This window comes from Choloepus didactylus, chromosome 4 (assembly GCF_015220235.1).
Source record: "Choloepus didactylus isolate mChoDid1 chromosome 4, mChoDid1.pri, whole genome shotgun sequence".
NCBI lineage: Eukaryota > Metazoa > Chordata > Mammalia > Pilosa > Megalonychidae > Choloepus > Choloepus didactylus.
In genome coordinates, this window is record NC_051310.1 from 50,610,812 (window position 1) to 50,629,253 (window position 18,442).

Consider the following 18,442-nt stretch of genomic DNA (forward strand, 5'->3'; position numbering starts at 1 on the left):
CCCCAATTACCAGGACTGCAAAACTAATGTCTATTTATGTAATGTAAGAATTAATTCTGCCCAACTGTAAGGATCGTCAGAAATACCTTGCAGTGACAACATACATAAAAAGAAACGTATGCAATTCACATTGCCCTGGCATGGATATCTCTGAAAACACCCTCCCCCAAAAATAGTACTTGGGAACAAGTCCTAGAAACTGTCACTGGCCAGAGACTTGAGTGTCCATTACACAAGCTTAGAGTAAGGGAAGTGGCATGCATTTATTAAAAGGCCATCTCCACTCCACTGCTAAGGTTCTCTTCACTAAGATGTTTATAGCCTCCCAACGACTAAGACAGGGAAAAAATCTTGTGACTCTTGCAAAGATCTGACAAGACTGGTGGTGGAAACAGGAAAGTGACAAAGAGACTAACAAACAGCAATGAGTCAAATAACCCTAGGGCTGCTCATCCGGTCCCCAGCCTCCACCTCTTCCACCTGAACCTGCATCTTTACTTCAGCTTTTCTCTCCAGTTACGCAGCTATCACATTCATGAACTCCGCTGGATCTCATCTGAATCCCGGGTACTGCCTTTGGGCCCCATCTCACTGCTCAGGCTCCAGCTTCTCCCCTTGCCGGTGCCTTCCTCATTCTTTTCACGGTCTTATTTGAGTAGGCACTTCAGGGAAGCCTGGAGGCCGTCAGCACCGGGGAGCAAGCGGAGTCCACTTACGTTGCTTAGCAACGGGCTCAACTCTTCCGCCTCCGCCTCTTCGGGCTGCTGGGCAGAGACGTACCAGCCCCGCTCAGCATCGATGCTTCCCCAGGGTACCTCCATACTGCTTGTCTGCCGATTGCCAAGCCCATCTGCTGGACACTACCTCGGACCTTACGTCTTTTGCCTCGCCAGGGGCGGGGCTTTTCGTTCGCGACCTTCCGAGTTTCCGTACACTAGGAGAAGGAAGGGAGTCGACGCGTTTGATGACGCCCGCCCCGTGGCGGCGAATAGTGATGACGTAATTAAGGGCTGGCCCAAACACCAGCGACCCATCTCTGACCGGTGCCAGGGCATGAGGTGAGGGGTTTGATCACCGAGCTTGCTGCGGGGCGACGCCGGGCATTGGGATGGTGGCGTTAGTGAGGTGGCGGCCGCGGTTCGAAGGGACTGATTGGCGGGTGGCGGTACCAGTCCGCCCCGGCCGGCTCTCCGCTTCTCACCGCCTTGAAGTGGAAACGCCCTGCCCCAGTGTTCAGGCTATCTTTGTCCGAGTATTGAATAAGTAATCTGTTTAACTTTTTAAAAAGCTCTTTGGTAAAGGTATTAGCTATATTTTAAAGGTGGGGAAACCGAGGATCAGATTAAATAATTTACCCAAATTCACACGACTGATAACCGCTCGAGGCCAGTTTGAACCCTTACTGTAAAGTTTGGCTTTGTTGCTTGTCAGGGCCCCTTCCCCTTACAATTACTCATTTGGTATTTTAGAATGCAATATGAATAACATACCATTAATGGGATGTGCATGTAACACGTAACAAAGTCCTAGTCCTCAAAATATAGTCAAGTCTCTAGTTATAGGCAGGACATGTGTCAGGAAAGCATTGGAAACAAACAGCATAGCAGTATATTAAGAACATGGGCACTGAAGTTCAGTCAGACCTGGGTTTTAATACTTGCTCAGTCACTTTACAGCAAGTAGATTTTGGCTGAATTAGCCTACTTCTCAGCTTTAGTTTACTTATTTACAAAATGAGGATGTGATAATACACACCTCCCAAGATTGATAGTGTATGTAAAGCATTTAGCACAGATTCTGATATAATCAGCACCCATAAGAGTATCCTAGGAAATATTGCCATTGGTAAAGTCATAAATTACCAATTCATGTATAGATCCTTTAATTCAAATCTTGGCCTTCCAATACCAAATTTATTCCATAGGAAATTGTTGGTGAAAAGATTCATTGACTAAAGGTAGCTGATGGATCACTAAGCAATCTGTCCTGACAGCAGGTGGCTTGCAGGCACAAAGGTATCATCTATCACTAATAAAAGTCATCTTATTCTGGAAGAGATAGTATACTTCCCACACACCCCTTGAAGGTTTATTTATCAGCATTTAGTGGGTTATTTGAAACTGTAGAGTTTGAATTTTTATTCTCAAAAGCAATTGCAAACATGTAAGTTAATTTGTAGCCTTGAGGTATTTTTAAAATGAACCCTTTTTTTTTTTTTTTTTAGGATCTTATGGAAGCCATTTGGATTCTCAAGAAGACTTGTGAAAGTGGAAAGCTGTAGCATAACTAAATCGGAATCACTGTGTCCACTAGCTTGGACATTGCTGACACAGAAACTTAGCAGAGCACCTTGTATTTTTTTACCGGTTCAAAGAAAAAGATTCTCAACTATGCCAGAAATAGAAACAAATCAGAGAGATTCTGAATTGTTTTCACCACCCTCTGATGTTCGAGGAATGACAAAACTTGATAGAACAGCTTTTAAAAAGACAGTCACCATTCCAGTGCTTAAAGTGAGGAAAGAAATTGTCAATAAATTGATGCGACCCCTTAAAAGGGCAACACTGCAGCACCCAGGCATAAAACGTGTAATTGAAGATCCAGAAAATGAAGAAAATAGACTAATTATGCTGGATCCCTATAAAAGGTCTTCTGAAGACTCCTTTGAGAAAGCAGAACTTGTTATTTTAAAGCAACTTAATGTAAATCCACAGATATCTAAATATAATTTGGAACTAACCTATGAAAACTATAAGTTAGAAGAAATCTTGAGAGCTGTGCTTCCTGAAAGTCAAGATGTGACTTCAGGGTTTAGCAGAGTTGGACATATTGCCCACCTGAACCTTCGAGATCATCAACTGCCTTTCAAGCATTTAATTGGTAAGCATGTCTTAATGCTCAAGTACTAGAAAGCAATTGGCAAGTTCTAATTTTAGTTTTGAAAATTATTTTTACAAATGCCAAATTACAGAAGCAGGATATTTTATCATCTTAATTTTAGGCTGGCTCTTGAGCTACATATTCCCTTTTGAGGGTCATTTTGGAATACCCTCTCCAGAGTCATGGCAAATTCTAAATAAATATTGGCCCAGACTTTTGTGCACACCAATATGTAAGCAGAAATTAAACTTTAATCACTTGGTTTGGCAGTTACATTGAACAGAGTTCATTTTGGTGCATGAGATGTATTAGCCCTTCAAGTCTATGTTGAATACTAGGCTTCACAAGTTTGGATGTTTTATAGTCACAAGTGCTAGACACTATTTACTCATACTTTCAGTGATTCAACTAATATTTATTGGGCCTCTTCTATGTCAGGGACCATATATTGATTCTTACTTAGTGCTCCTGTCCTCTTAAAAACATGTTTTTGTGTATCTCTGTAGGCCTAGGTTTGAGCCTGGTTCCCTTATTCTTTGGCATAAGAAAGAAGTAGAAAATTAATCAGAAACAGCACTTGTCCTTATATAAATTTTTGATGTCTGTGCATTCTCCAGTTAATTTTTTTATATAGAGAGAGTAATTCTGTGAACTTCTGGGAATTATTTTCAGCTTTAAAATGCAGTGCTCAGTATTTTGCATGGGTAGGATTTCAGAACTGTGCTATTATGCATTTCCTTTGTTTTTATGATGGAAGGGACTAGTGCATAGTGGTAACATAATAAATACTTAAGCAAATTCTCACAATTGAATGGGTGCAAATGTCAGTCTAGGCTTTCCTGTGAGTCATTGCCTGCCCTAACTCAAAAATTCATTTTGGCATTCCTATTTTAAAATTTCTTCTTCATATGGGGTCATTTAAAGGTTAAAAGTAAGACATTATAGTGTGATAATTATAAAGCTTTTACTTTAGACCGTCAGGATAGTTTTAAAAAAAAATTTCATTAACCATTTAAAACTAACTTCTGATCTTAAAAATTGAGTTATTATAACTGAAGCAGAACAAGATAAGAGCAATGATTGATTAGAGTTTATTGATATATTTAGAGTTGGACAAATTCTGGTTGTATTTCAGCATAATTGTATTATTGAGTATATTTAGTAACTTATAAGTCATATTTCCTTATACAATGAGATAGCCTGTAGATTCTTAAAAATTTTAACTGCTGACAAAAAATGTACTTTGATTAAAGGACACCAGTGTTATCATTTGATTATCTTTGTAGCTTTTCTGCTATGGCAAATATTTGGCAAAAAGAACAATTTAAGTAAGTGAGCATTTTATTTAGGTAAGACTCTAAAGAATTTATGTTTGTTTTATTTGGAAATACTGTTTGCTGACACATATTTCCAAAGTACAGACATTTCTTTTACGCACACAATAAAACAAACATTTGATTTGAGGCCAGTGGGGACAGGAAGATGTTTTTCCTGAAAGTCTGTTACCCACTGTCCTTACATCTTTCCTTTCCATTCTTTCCCAATTCCCACTTTTAGTTAAGTCAAGGAAAAATATTAAGTAGTCTCAAACTCTTCAAATATTTTTCTTTCAAAATGTACCAATACATTTTTGTACATGCATATTGGAGACTGTCAGACATTAACTTTAGTAATTCTTGAATTTTTAGAATTGAATGCCACTTTATACAGGCTATGTGCAGTTTTTGTCTAAAAATCAAAAGAAAATATAATCCATTTCAGTCTCATGTGACAGTTTTAGCTTTTATTTTGCCTGTAGTAAATAGGCAGTATTTATTATGAACTTTCATCTTTTCTTTTAGGTGAGGTTATGATCGACAAAAATCCAGGAATCACCTCAGTAGTCAATAAAATCAATAATATTGACAATACTTACCGAAATTTCCAAATGGAACTACTATCTGGAGAGGAAAACATGACGACCAAGGTATGGAGTATTTTATTTCCTGGTACAGTATATCAAGATTAATGTTTAGAATCACAATAAGTGACCAAGATTAAAAGTATTTATCACACCCAGTGTTGATGAGTATATGAGAATGTGGGCACATATATATACTACTGATGGTAGTGCAAATTCAATATCAACTTTTGGGAGGAGTATATGATAATATGTTGCAATTTTGAATAGACACATCCTTTGATCTAGCAGTTCCATTTATAGAAATGTATCCTAAGTATATAATTGGACAAAATTGAAATGAGGTATATACTAGGTTCTTCATCATAGTTTTTGTAACAAATAAACAAATAAATAACAACCTAAATGTTCATTGGTAGAGAATTGGTTAAATTCTGGTATAATCAGTGGAATACCCCATCATTAAAGACTATTTATCTCCATATTTGTTAAATAAATTGACAAGTTAAGTGATTAAAAAGCAAGTTATAAAACAGTGTGTATAACATAATTCATTTTATTAACTATGTGAATATGCACATATATCAGACTGTCAATGATAGGTGTATTTCTATTTGGTGACTTTACTGGTGACCTTTGTCATCATCTTTATACTTTTCTACTGAGCATATGTTACTTTAATAAGAGAAACAAATCCATTTCAAAGAAAAAAATGATTTAAAATATGGAGGTACAAACCACATTCTCATCCTCTACCCCCAAAATCATGTGGGGCACTGGATATAATAAGCTTTTATTAAAGTAAGACTCTTTAGACAATTGTATGTTGATATGTGAAATTATCTACCCAGATTAGGAAATAGGTTAACTGTTCTATTAATTTAAAGACCACTATTAAAATATTAGACATATCTTTTAAACAGGATTTCATAACTCAGGAGAAGGTTTAAACAAAATAATTACTTTTTAAGATTCTGAGTCACATTGGCTTAGGTGACTTTTTTTTAATTAAATTCAGTTTTATTGAGATATATTCACATACCATACAGTCATCTATGGTGTACAATCAACTGTTCACAGTACCATCATATAGTTATGCATTCATCATCCCAATCTACTTTTGAACATTTTCCTTACACCAGAAAATCAGAGTAAGAATAAAAAATAAAAGTAAAAAAAGAACACCCAAATCACCTCCCCCCCATCCTACCCTATTTTTCATTTAGGTTTTCTACCCATTTTTCTACTCATCCATCCATACACTGGATAAAGGGAGTGTGATCCACAAGGTTTTCACAATCACAGTGTCACCCCTTGTAAGCTACATTGTTATACAGTCGTCTTCAAGAGTCAAGGCTACTGGGTTGGAGTTTGATAGTTTCAGGTATTTACTTCTAGCTATTCCAATACATTAAAACCTAAAAAGTGTTATCTGTATAGTATGTAAGACTGTCCACCAGAATGACCTCTCGACTCTGTATGAAATCTCTCAGCCACTGAAGCTTTATTTCGTTTCATTTCCCATCCCCCTTTTGGTCAAGAAGATGTTCTCAATCCCATGATGCCAGGTCCGGATTCATCCCTGGGAGCCATATCCAGCATTGCCAAGGAGATTTACACCCGTGGGAATCAGGTCCCACATAGCAGGGAGGGCAGTGAGATCTCCTGCCAAGGTGGCTTACTGAGAGAGGGCCACATCTGAGCAACAAAGAGGCACTCAGGGGGAGACTCTTAGGCACAATTATAAGCAGGTTTAGCCTCTCCTTGCAGTAACAAGCTTCATAGGGGCCAGCCCCAAGACAGAGGTCTCAGCACATCAAGCCGTCAGTCCCCAATGTTTGTGAGAACATTATCAACAATCCAGGTGAGGAAGTCCAACACCTCTGCGTTCTCCCCCAGCTCTTCAGGGGGGGCCCCGAATATATATCTTTATTCTCCACCCAAATTACTTTAGGATGTGTTGCTATTTCATTCTAATCTATACAGGCCTGCCATAGCTCACTTCCTAATCAAAGTTCCATGTAATTGTGGTGTTTGAACAAACTGACTGTAGAAGTTATATTGTTTAGAAAATATAGATCCTACACCAAATAGACATCTCTTCCCTTGGTCTCACATGAAAGTTGAAGTTCTAACACACAGTCAGTTTCAACCTTTACCCTTTGGTGCGATTGCCCTAGTCTTAACCAGATCTGCTTCATTCATATCTCTAATTGAAGTCTGGGCTCTTTTTCAGCTTTTTTTTTTTTTCTTTTTTTTTTTTTTAACAGTTGTATATGCATTAATACTGACATTTTATCTGCCGAGCTCTAGCTCTGAATTTCAGGTGTCACACAGATACCCAATGTTCTAAAGACCAATCAGGTTCTACCCAAAGGGATCAGCATCTCAGAGTTTGGGAGATAGCCATTTCAATTTAGGAATAGATTTGACCGTTGTAAAGAGCTTACAATATAGGACCATTACAATAATCATTTCCATGTTAGGCTGTGCTCTAAGATTCAATTCTGAGTTTAAACATTGTAGTTAGTCCATATTGGTGAGGCATTATAGTGTTTGCCTTTGTTACTGGCATACTTCACTCAAAATGCTGTCTACGGGATCCATTCACCTCATTGTGCGTCTAACAACTTCACTCCTCCTCGTAGTTGCTCAATATTCCATTGTATGCATACACCACAGTTCACCTCAGTTGGTACCCTTAAGCCACCTCCACCCATTGCAAATCATGAATACTGCCTCCATAAACACCAGTGTGCAAATGTCCATTCATGTTTCTGCTCTCAGGTCTTCCAAGTACTTATCCCATAATGAGGTTGCAGGACCTTATGGCCCCCACATACTTAGCTTCTTGTGGAAACACCACACTGACCTCCAGAAAGGCTACACCATTCTGCCTCCTCATCAACAGTAAATAGGTACATCCCTCTCTCCATGTTTTCTCCAGCACTGTTACCCCTATTTATATTTTTTCCTACAATTTTATTGAGATATGTTCACATACCATACAATTATCCACAGTGTAGAGTCAGTTGTTCACTGTATCAACATATAGTTGTACATTTATCACCATAGTCAGCACTTGAACATATTGATTCTTATGAAAAAGTGTTTTTTTTTTGGCAAATAATAAAAAAGATAATAAAAAGAAAATAAAATGTCATACAATACAATACAATATAATAGTAAGGACAGAAAACAATACCACTACCAAGAATCCCATATCTCTCCCTTATATCCCCATCTCATACACATTTAACTTTGGTATATTGCCTTTGCTACATTTAATGGAAGCATATTACAATGTTACTGTTGACCATAGACTCCAGTTTGCTCTGATTGGTTTTTCCCAAATACCATCCCTCTTTCAACACTGCATCGTTGACATTCATTTGTTCTCCCACATGTGAAAACATTTTTATGTCTGTACATTTAGTAACAGTCATTGGCCACTTCAGTTTTTGCCAAGTTATATAGTCCCAGTCTTTATCATCTATCTTTACCTCTGGTGTCATACATTCCCCTATCCCACCTCTATCAGCCTTACTCACAGATATCTTTGTTCAGTGTACTTACAATATTGTGCTACCATCACACAGTATTATGCTATTTCTGGATGTATACAATCAATCCTGCTGAACATTCTGTAGTCCTTCAGCATCAAATACCCGATCTTTACCCTCTTTCTATCTTCTGGTAGCCTGTGTTATCAGCTTTTAGCTCTCAAAGTTTGCTCATTAATGTTAGTTCATATTAGTGAGACCATACAGTATTTGTCTTTTTGTTTCTGGCTAATTTCACTCAACATAATGTCCTCAAGTTTCATCCATGTTATTGTATGTTCCATGTCTTTGTTCTGTCTTATAGCTACATAATATTCCATCATGTGTATATACCACTGTTTGTTTATCCACTCATCTGTTGATGGACATTTGGGCTGCTTCCATTTCTTGGCAATCGTGAATAATGCTGCAGTAAACATCGGTTTACAAATGTCCGTTTGTGTCTTAACTTTCCGTTCCTTTGAGTATATACCTAACAATGGAATAGCTGGGTCATATGGCAAATCTATACTTAGCCTCCTGAGGAAACTCCACACTGTTTTCCAGAGTGCTTGCACCATTCTGTGTTCCCACTAACAATGAATAAGTGTGCCTCTTTCTCCACATCCTCTCCAGCACTTGTAATTTTCTGTTTTTTGGATAATGGCCATTCTGGTGGGTATGAGATGATATCTCATTGTGGTTTTGATTTGCATTTTCCTAATAGCCAGTGAAGTTGAGCATTTTTTCATATGTTTTTGAGCCATTTGTATTTCCTCTTCATATAAGTGTCTGTCCATGTCTTTTGCCATTTTTTATTTGGGTTGCTTATCTTTCTGTTGTTGAGTTGTAGGGTCACTTTATATATTCAGGATATTAAACCCTTATCTGATATGTGGTTTCCAAATATTGTCTCCCATTGTGTAGGCTGCCTTTTTGCTTTCTAGCAGAGTCCTTTGATGTAAAAAAGTGTTTGATTTTGAGGAGATCCCATTTGTCTATTTGTTCTTTGGTTGCTTGCACTTCGGGTGTAAGGTCTAGAAAACCACCTCCTATCACAAGATCTTTAAGATATTGCCCTGTATTTTCTTCTAAGAGTCTTATGGTCTTAGTGCTTATGTTTAGGTCTTTGATCCATTTCAAGTTAATTTTTGTATAAGGTATGAGATAGGAGTCTTCCTTCATTCTTTTGGAAATGGATATCCAGTTCTCCAAACACCATTTATTGAAGAGGCTGCTCTGTCCCAGTTGCTTTGGCTTGACTGTCTTATCGAAGATCAGTTGTCTGTAGATGCGAGAGTCTATTTCGGAACACTCAGTTCGATTCCATTGGTCGGTATCTCTGTCCTTATGCCAGTACCATGCTGTTTTGAGCACTGTAGCTTTGTAATATGCTTCAAAGTCAGGTAGTGTGAGACCTCCCACTTCATTCCTCTTTCTCAAGATATTTTTGGCTATTCGGGGCACCTTGCCCTTCAAAATAAATTTGGTTATTGTTTTTTTTCTGTTTCTGCAGAGTAAGTTGTTGGGATTTTAATTGATATTGCATTGAATCTATAAATCAGTTTAGGCAGAGTTGACATCTTAATTATGTTTAGTCTTCCAATCCATGAACATGGTATGTTCTTCCATTTTTTTAGGTCCTGTTCGATTTCTTTTAGCAGTTTCTTGTAGTTTTCTTTGTATAGGTCTTTTGTGACCTTCGTTAAGTTTATTCCTAAATACTTGATTTTTTGTTTGCTATTGTAAATGGAATTTTTTTTTTATTTCTTCCTCTTGTCGCACATTACTTGTGTATAAAACACTACAGATTTTTGCTTGTTGATCTTGTAGCCTGCCACTTTGCTGTATGCATTGATTAGTTGTAATAGCTTTGCTATAGATTTTTCTGCATTTTCTACATATAGAATCATGTAATCTGCAAAGAGTGAAAGTTGTACTTCTTCGTTTCCAATTTGGATTCATTTCATTTCTTTTTCTTGCCTAATTGCTCTAGCTAGAACTTCCACCACAGTGTTGAATAACAATGGTGACAGTGGGCATCCCTGTCTTGTTCCTGATCTTAGAGGGAAAGCTTACAGTCCCTCCCCATTGAGTATGATGTCAGCTGTGGGTTTTTCATATATTGCCTTTATCATATTGAGAAAATTCCCTTCTATTCCTATCCTGGGAAGTGTTTTCAGCAAGAAAGGATGTTGAATTTTGTCAAATGCCTTTTCTGCATTGATCAAGATGATCAGGTGTTTCTTCTACTTTGATTTATTGATGTGGTGTATTACATTAATTGATTTTCTTGTGTTGAACCAGTCTTGCATACCTGGAAGAAACCCCACCTGGTTGTGGTGTATAATTCTTTTAATGTGCTGCTGGATTCGATTTGCGAGTATTTTGTTGAGGATTGTTGCATTTATATTCATTAAAGAGATTGGTCTATAATTTTCTTTTTTATAGTCTCTTTGTCTGGTTTTGGTATTAGGGTGATGTTGGCTTCATAGAATGAATTGGGTAGCTTTCTGTCCTCTTCAATTTTTTTGAAGAGTTTGAGCACGATTGGTATTAATTCTTTCTTGAATGATTGATAGAATTCATATGTGAAGCCATCTGGTCCTAGGCTTTTCTTTTTTGGAAACTTTTTGATGGCTGACTCAATCTCTTTACTTGTGATTGGTTTGTTGAGGTCGTCTGTTTCTTCTCGTGTCAATGTCGGTTGTTTATGCTTTTCTAGGAAGTTGTCCATTTCATGTAGGTTGTCTAGTTTATTAGCGTATAGTTGCTCATAGTATCTTCTCATTATCTCCTTTATTTCTGCAGGGTCAGTAGTTATGTTTCCTTTCTCGTTTCTCATTGCATTTATTTGCATCTGCTTTTTTTTTTTTTGTTAGCCTAGCTTGGGGTCCATCAATTTTGTTGTTTTTCTCAAAGAACCAGTTTCTGGTTTTGTTGATTCTCAGTTTCATTTATTTCTGCTCTAATCTTTGTTATTTCTTTCCTTCTGTTTGCTTTGGGATTAGTTTGCTGTTCTTTCTCTAGTTCCTCAAGGTGGATCTTAATTCCTCAATTTTTGCTCTCTTCTCTTTTAATATAGGCATTTAGGGCAATAAATTTCCCTCTCAGCACTGCCTTTGCTGCATCCCATAAGTTTTGATATGTTGTGTTTTCTTTGTCATTTGCCTTGAGGTATTTACTAATTTCTCTTGTAATTTCTTCCTTTACCCACTGGTTTTCTAAGAGTGTGTTGTTTAGTTTCCATATATTTGTGAATTTTACAATCTTCTGCCTGTTATTTATTTCCAACTTCATTCCATTATGATCTGAGATAGTGTTTTTTATAATATCAATAATTTTAAATTTGTTGAGACTTGCTTTGTGACCCAGCATGTGGTCTATCCTAGAGAATGTTCCATGAGCACTTGAGAAAAAGGTGTATCCTGCTGTTGTGGGGTGTAGTATTCTATAAATGTCTGTCAAGTCTAGTTCATTTATCATATAATTCAACGTCTCCATTTCCTTGTTGATCCTCTGTCTAGATGTTCTATCCATTGATGAGAGCGGTCTATTGAAGTCTTTAACTATTATTGTGGAGTTATGTACTTTTCCTTTCAGTGTTCTCAGTGTTTGCCTCATGAATTTTGGGGCACTCTGGCTTAGTGCATAAATATTTATAATTGTTATGTTTTCTTGATGAATTGACCCTTTTATTAATATATAGTGTCCTTTGTCTCTTTTGTTTTACTTTTGAAGTCTACTTTGTCTGATACTAATATATCTTCTCCTGCTTTTTTCTGTTGCTGTTTGCATGAAATATCTTTTTCCAGCCTTTCATTTTCAGCCTATTTTTGACTTTGTGTCTAAAGTGAGTCTTTTGTAGACAGCATGTAGATAGGTCCTGTTTTTTTTTAATCCATTCTGCCAGTCTGTGTCTTTTTACTGGGGAGTTTAATTCACTAATATTTAGTATTATTATTGTAAGGGCAGTACTTTCTTCTACCGTTTTGTCTTTTGGATTTTATATGTCACATCTTATTTTTTCCTCTCTCTTTTTACCATTCTTGATAATCTTCATTTCTACAGTCTTCTCCAAACCTTTTTCTCTTATCTTTTCCTATCAGCCTGTAGCACTCCCTTTAGTATTTCTTGTAGTGCCCGTCTCTTATTCACAAACTCTCTCAGTGTCTGTTTGTCTGAAAATGTTTTAATCTCTCCCTCATTTTTGAAGGACAGTTTTGCCGGATATAGAATTCTTGGTTGGCAGTTCTTCTTTCAGTATCTTAAATATATCATACCACTGTCTTCTCACTGCCATGGTTTCTGTGGAGAAATCTGTACATAGTCTTATTGAGCTTCCCTTGTATGTGATGGGTTGCTTTTCTCTTGCTGCTTTCAGAATTCTCTCTTTGTCTTTGACATTGGACAATCTGATCAGTAAGTGTCTTGGAGTAGGTCTGTTGGGGTCTATTCTGTTTGGGGTATGCTGTACTTCTTGAATCTAATTTTCTGTCTTTCATTAAGAGTTGGAAAATTTTCAGGATTAATTTCTTCTGTTATTCTTTCTGCCTCTTTTCCCCTCTCTTCTACCTCTGGGACACCCATAACACATATATTTGTGTGCTTCTTGTTGTCACTCAGCTCCCCAAGATCCCACTCGTATTTTTCCATTTTTTTCACCATCTGTTCTTTTGTATGTATGAATTCAAATGTCTGGTCTTCCAACTCACTGATCCTTTTTCTGCCTGCTCAAATCTACTGTTGTATCCCTCCATTGTCTTTTTCATCACCTCCTTTATGGGCATCCAGTGTCTTCCTTATATCCTTCATCTCTTTTGCTATATTTTCCCTCAGTTCGTTGACTTGATTTTTTAATTGATATAGGAGATTTGTTTGAACATCTTTAATTAGTTCTTCCTTCAGTTCATTGAATTGATTTAGCATTAGTTGTCTCAACTCCTATATCTCAGTTGAACTATTAGTTTGTTCCTTTGGCTGGTCCATATTTTCATATTTCCTAAAGTGGCTCATTATCTTGAGCTGTCTACGCATCTGACTTTCTTGATTAGTTTATTCTGGATCTCATTTTCCCCCTTTTACCTAGGGTTTTCTTGTTGATTGGCTTTGTTCTCTAACCTCTGGTGTTTAATTCAGCTTTAGGTCTCTAACTTAGGTTCTCTTTAGTTGACTGGGGTTTTTTACCTCTTGTTTTTCTGTTTCTTGCCCTGTCTCTATGTAGCCTTTTTGTGTGAGGGTCTCTTCAGATTTCGACAACCCCAGTCAGGCTTTCCCAGTCCAGAGAGGCCCAGGTCTCAGGAGGAGCATATGGGGTTTCCTTGAGAATGAGACCCTCCTGTGAGGCCTCTAGATTCAGTGCTTTTCCTTTGCTGTCTGGTAGGTGGCACTTGTCAGTCTGCAGCTCTCCAACCAGTGTAAGAAGGTACAGTGCCTTTAGTTCTCCTGGTGACCCTGACCCTGTTGGGGGCATGGCTGACTGAAGCTGGTTTCTGAATTCCAGCCCCTGGGGTCTGAGTTTTCCAAAGGAGGGCTGCCACTGGAGCTGGGCCATGCCCCTCTTTTCTTATGAAGTTATGGTGTTTAGTGAATTTTCTCTGCCACTAGACTTATTGCTTTTGCCTGGGCCCAAATTGCAAGTCTTTGAGGCTTTCTGTAATGGGCTTCTTGGAATAGTTATTTTTTAAAAAAGTGAAAAAGATATTTAAAAAAAAGAAAAAGAAAAAGAAGGGCCTAGTAAGGACTATTTATAGTCCTTGCAGTTCTGATGGGTTATTGAAATGCTAAAAGACAAGGAGTTGATGGTGATTAAGGAACAATCAAGAAAGCAGAGAAACTGGCTTTTCAGAGAAGGGCCCTGCCCCCCTGGATTTGCATATGAGCCTGATTCTGTTTGAGCCCGGCCCTTCTCTGTATTATGTTCACCCTAACTGCAAAAAGTCTCCATTTATATATTTTTGTTTTTGTTTTGTTTTTGCTGTTTTTGCTAGCCTTATCTCTTCTCTGCCTGGCTGACTGCTCCCAGATTCTCTGGTGTCTGGTCTTAGTTTATCTATGGTTGGAGTTTTTGTTCAGCAGTCTTAGTTTGTTAATCAGTGCTGCAACTGCTGTTCTCCCTCCTGGTTCCCAGCACCAATGGCCCTGTCCTTCCTTCGGATTTTGCCTGGCAGGGAGGGCCGCAGCCCCCTGGCCATGAGAACTTACAGATTTTGCAGATCTCAGCTGCTCCACGTGTCCGTGAGTGTTGTATGAAGTATGTCCAAACTCAGATTCCTCTGCGGTGTACAGTCCATGCAACTCCTGGCTTTCTACCAGCTGCCCCAGAGAAGTAACTAAAACACATCACCACTCCACCATCTTGCCCTGCCCCCTTAGGTGACTATTTTGAGTATAATATGTTTATCAACATTTTAGTAATATCAGAATATTAAAATAACACTTATTGCACACTTTTTTCCAGGTTCTGAGCTAAATGCTTTAAATAAATTCTAAAAAGCTCACAAGATAATGGTGTTTGTTATTAGTATTCTCTGAGTGGTGTTTTTGGAGCCAGACTTCTGACTTCAAATCCCATTCATGGTCCTTCCCTATATACCAAATCTCCATTGCCTACTGCCTATGTATAATATATGAAGTCAGTTATGAAAAGTCAGATTTGAATTTGAATCTGTTGGTAATAACCATGTTTATCTCAGCCGACTCTAAGGCATATTGCTTAGCATCTTCATGTACATACCTTGGTTGAACATTATGCATGTTCTTTGGTTCTGACCCTTAAGTAGCAAATGTCATCATTCTTCTCAGAGACAGAATCTAAAAGCTCTGGGAAACTTCTGTAATTTTGCAAGTGCCTTGTGATTGATTTCCTAAGTAAACTAAAGTATGTTCTTAGAATTATTTTATACTTATTATTTATACTGTAAAATAAATGTACAGATTCACTCAGTATAATTGCTTTGCTCCAAACACATTTCGGAATCACATTTAAGCTTAACTGTAGGGGCTCATGCGACACTTAAGTACTGTGTGTGCATTTTGTGAGTTAGGAGATTCCCGCAAGTGAATCTGTCAAAGTAATGCTAAGGCAATGAGATGCTAAAAACAGCATGAATAAAACAGAAAGATACCTAGAATCTAATTTATTATTTTTTTTTAGAAGATCCATGCTTCACTTTACGGAGCTTAAAAAGAATAGTGTAGGAGATTTCAAGGAAAGCATCCCAAGACATTTTTTAAACTTCTAGTTCATACCTGGAAAAGCTTTTAGTTAGCAGAAACTTATAGAACACTTCTAATCTGGGACCTTAATAATATGGCCAGAATATCTGACATTATTAGGAGAAAATAAATATACACTAAAATTTAGAATTAAGGTCCAGGAAAGCAGAAGATGGAAGGTTTGTCTCTTATCAGATTTGTAGAACTTAAGAATGCTCTAGCCTTTCATTTCTTCATCCATGGTAATAGGGGGCTTAAGATGATGGCTAAGGTCATATGCCATGACTGTAATTTTAATTTTGTTTAGTATTTTCTAGCATGTCTATGATAGTCCCAAAAGAAATGGTACAAAGTTTTAATTTTGTTCAAGACTTAGCTTCACTGTATATATTTATAACCCATGAAAACTTAACTTTGGAAAAGAATACATGGGAATGATACATCCTATATACTGGCTCTAATTTGTAGCATGAAAATTGCAAAGTAACTATCTAAAAACTTAGCAAAATATCTGAAAATTCAATGACACATGGCACATCATCATGACGCCTTCTTACAAGCTAAAAACTTAAATAAGGAGGGAAGCTTGTTTGCTCAGTGGAAGTGCTGTCTACAGCTTAGCTGTTGTTATGAAGTTATGTGTAGCATATTGTTTCAAATTGTAGGATCCTCCTCTATATCTGGTATCATAAGAGAATATAATTAAGCCAGTCAATTGGCCTATATGAAAAATTCCTTATGTGATTTGGGAACCATTTTATGGCCCTTTAGGATGAGACAGAGAGCCATTTTATTTTGAAGACTACTCATGAAAGAATCTAAAGCAAGATATTAATGGGCCCTTAAATACACAGTTCTTTGCTCTTAAATGTAGTAACTTTAAACATTTATGTGCGTGCACATGCATGTCTGTGTATGTGTGCACATGTGTGTGTATCAACAGTATCAGTGGCCGGGATTTAGGACTTAGATTTACTAAAAGCTCAGTTCCTTTTTTAGGTTCGAGAAAACAACTACAGTTATGAATTTGATTTTTCAAAAGTCTACTGGAATCCTCGTCTCTCTACAGAACACAGCCGTATCACAGAACTTCTCAAACCTGGGGATGTCCTATTTGATGTTTTTGCTGGGGTTGGGCCCTTTGCAATTCCAGTAGCAAAGAAAAACTGTACTGTATTTGCCAATGATCTGAATCCTGAATCCTATAAATGGCTATTGCACAACTGTAAATTAAACAAAGTGGACCAAAAAGTAAAAGTCTTCAACTTGGATGGGAAGGACTTCCTCCAAGGACCAGTCAGAGAGGAATTAATACAGCAGCTGGGACCACTGTCAAAAGAAAGAAAACATTCTCTGCACATTGTTATGAACTTGCCAGCAAAGGCTATAGAGTTTCTTGGTGCTTTCAAATCACTTTTAGATGGGCAGCCCTGCAGCAGCGAGCTTCTTCCCATTGTGCATTGTTACAGCTTTTCCAAAGACCCTAATCCTGCTGAGGATGTTCAGCAACGAGCTGGAGCGGTATTAGGCATTTCAATGGAGGCGTGCAGTTCAGTTCACCTAGTAAGAAATGTGGCCCCTAATAAGGAAATGCTGTGCATCACCTTTCAGATTCCTGCTGCTATACTCTACAAGAACCAGACCGTAAACCTAGGTGAGCAATTTCTGGGAAATTAAATGTAAACTCTATTACCTTTCACATAGATTTCTTGGGTTACAAACATAGTTTATATTATCAAATTTAGAAATAGGGAAGTTAACTAATTCTAGTTGGTTATTTCAGTTTAAGACCCCTCTAACCTTCAGTTTTGATTAGTTTCTCAATTTTACAAATTTTAATATATTTGTCAGTCTAATAGAGGGTTATTTCATTAAAATGGTAAATCTACAAGAATTACTTCATGTATACTTTGACTAGATTTAAAAATATTGAAAATTGATGTCTATATTATTTGCTTTTTAAAAGTATTTTCACATGTTAAATGTCTTACCTAAAATAGGTTTTCTGAATTTATTACAGAGAATCATGAAAGTCCACCTCTTAAACGCCAGAGGACAGATAAAGCCTTTTCAGAAGAAAAAACACAAACTGCTTCAGACACTTAATTGGAAATATTTTCTCCATCTCCCCAGATTTTTATGTAGTGAAATGCAATTTGTATGATTTCATAAAATTTCAACAGTTGTTTTAGTAATGAATGCTTATCTTTTGCCCTTGCTGTTTTAAATAAATTTCAGAATTGCCAAATTAAAATTTAGCTGAAATAAGTCTGCTGAATATATTCCTTGTTTTTATTAGATAAATATGTTTAAATATTGTCTATATCTTGGGGAAAATAGTTTTTGAAGAAAGGATAATAACTGTGATTTGTCCAATTACGAAAGCACTAAAATCACTTTGCTTAGTTGAATATCCTTAGTTGAAGATTGTGGCTAAATTTAAATAACTTCTCTTACACTATCAGTTCACTCTCATTATAAGCATAATAAAAAATGAGAATATTTAGAACAGAGGTAGCCAAAGTATGTCCTGGAGGCCAAATCTATACCACCATCTGTTTTTGTATGGCCTGCAAGCTAAGAATGGTTCTTAGGTTTTTAAATGATTGAAAAAGAATTTTTAAAAAAATCACAATTTGTGACATGAAAGTATATGAAATTCAAATATCAGTGTCCATAAGTAAAATTTTATTGGAACATACCATACTTGTTTGTTTACATGTTGCCTATGGCTGCCTTCTCGGTGCAAAAGCAGAGTAGAGTAGTTGCAACATAGACTGTGGCATTCTCACCACTTCACACTGCTGCTCAGCACCCTGTAAGTTGCTGTAACACAGCTGAACTCAACAAAGAGCATTTTGATTGCCACGTATGTCAGCAAACCACAACATTTTATTTTTTA

The 18,442-nt window shown here is 37.1% G+C and overlaps 2 protein-coding genes across 4 annotated transcripts in view; one reads left to right on the forward strand and one right to left on the reverse strand.

Moving 5' to 3' along the window:
* SLC38A6 (solute carrier family 38 member 6) overlaps positions 1-963 on the reverse strand; it is a 59,113-nt gene extending 58,150 nt beyond the window's left edge. Inside the window, exon 1 of one of the 3 annotated variants that reach the window (XM_037832591.1) lies at positions 717-780. Coding sequence is in view for 2 of the 3 variants with exons in the window: in XM_037832588.1 (XP_037688516.1) it covers positions 717-821 (105 nt within the window). In the remaining variant the exon portion in view is untranslated. Of the gene's footprint in view, positions 1-480; positions 689-716 lie in introns of those variants that run through there. The other 2 variants (XM_037832589.1, XM_037832588.1) reach the window with 2 other exon arrangements.
* On the forward strand, positions 376-17,802 carry TRMT5 (tRNA methyltransferase 5). The gene is made up of 5 exons (XM_037832587.1): positions 376-1,058; positions 2,225-2,880; positions 4,722-4,846; positions 16,540-17,194; positions 17,561-17,802. Exons 1-5 carry the CDS (start codon positions 799-801, stop codon positions 17,644-17,646), a joined length of 1,782 nt encoding a protein of 593 aa, XP_037688515.1. The 5' UTR covers positions 376-798; the 3' UTR covers positions 17,647-17,802.
* The last annotated feature ends 640 nt before the right edge of the window (positions 17,803-18,442 follow it).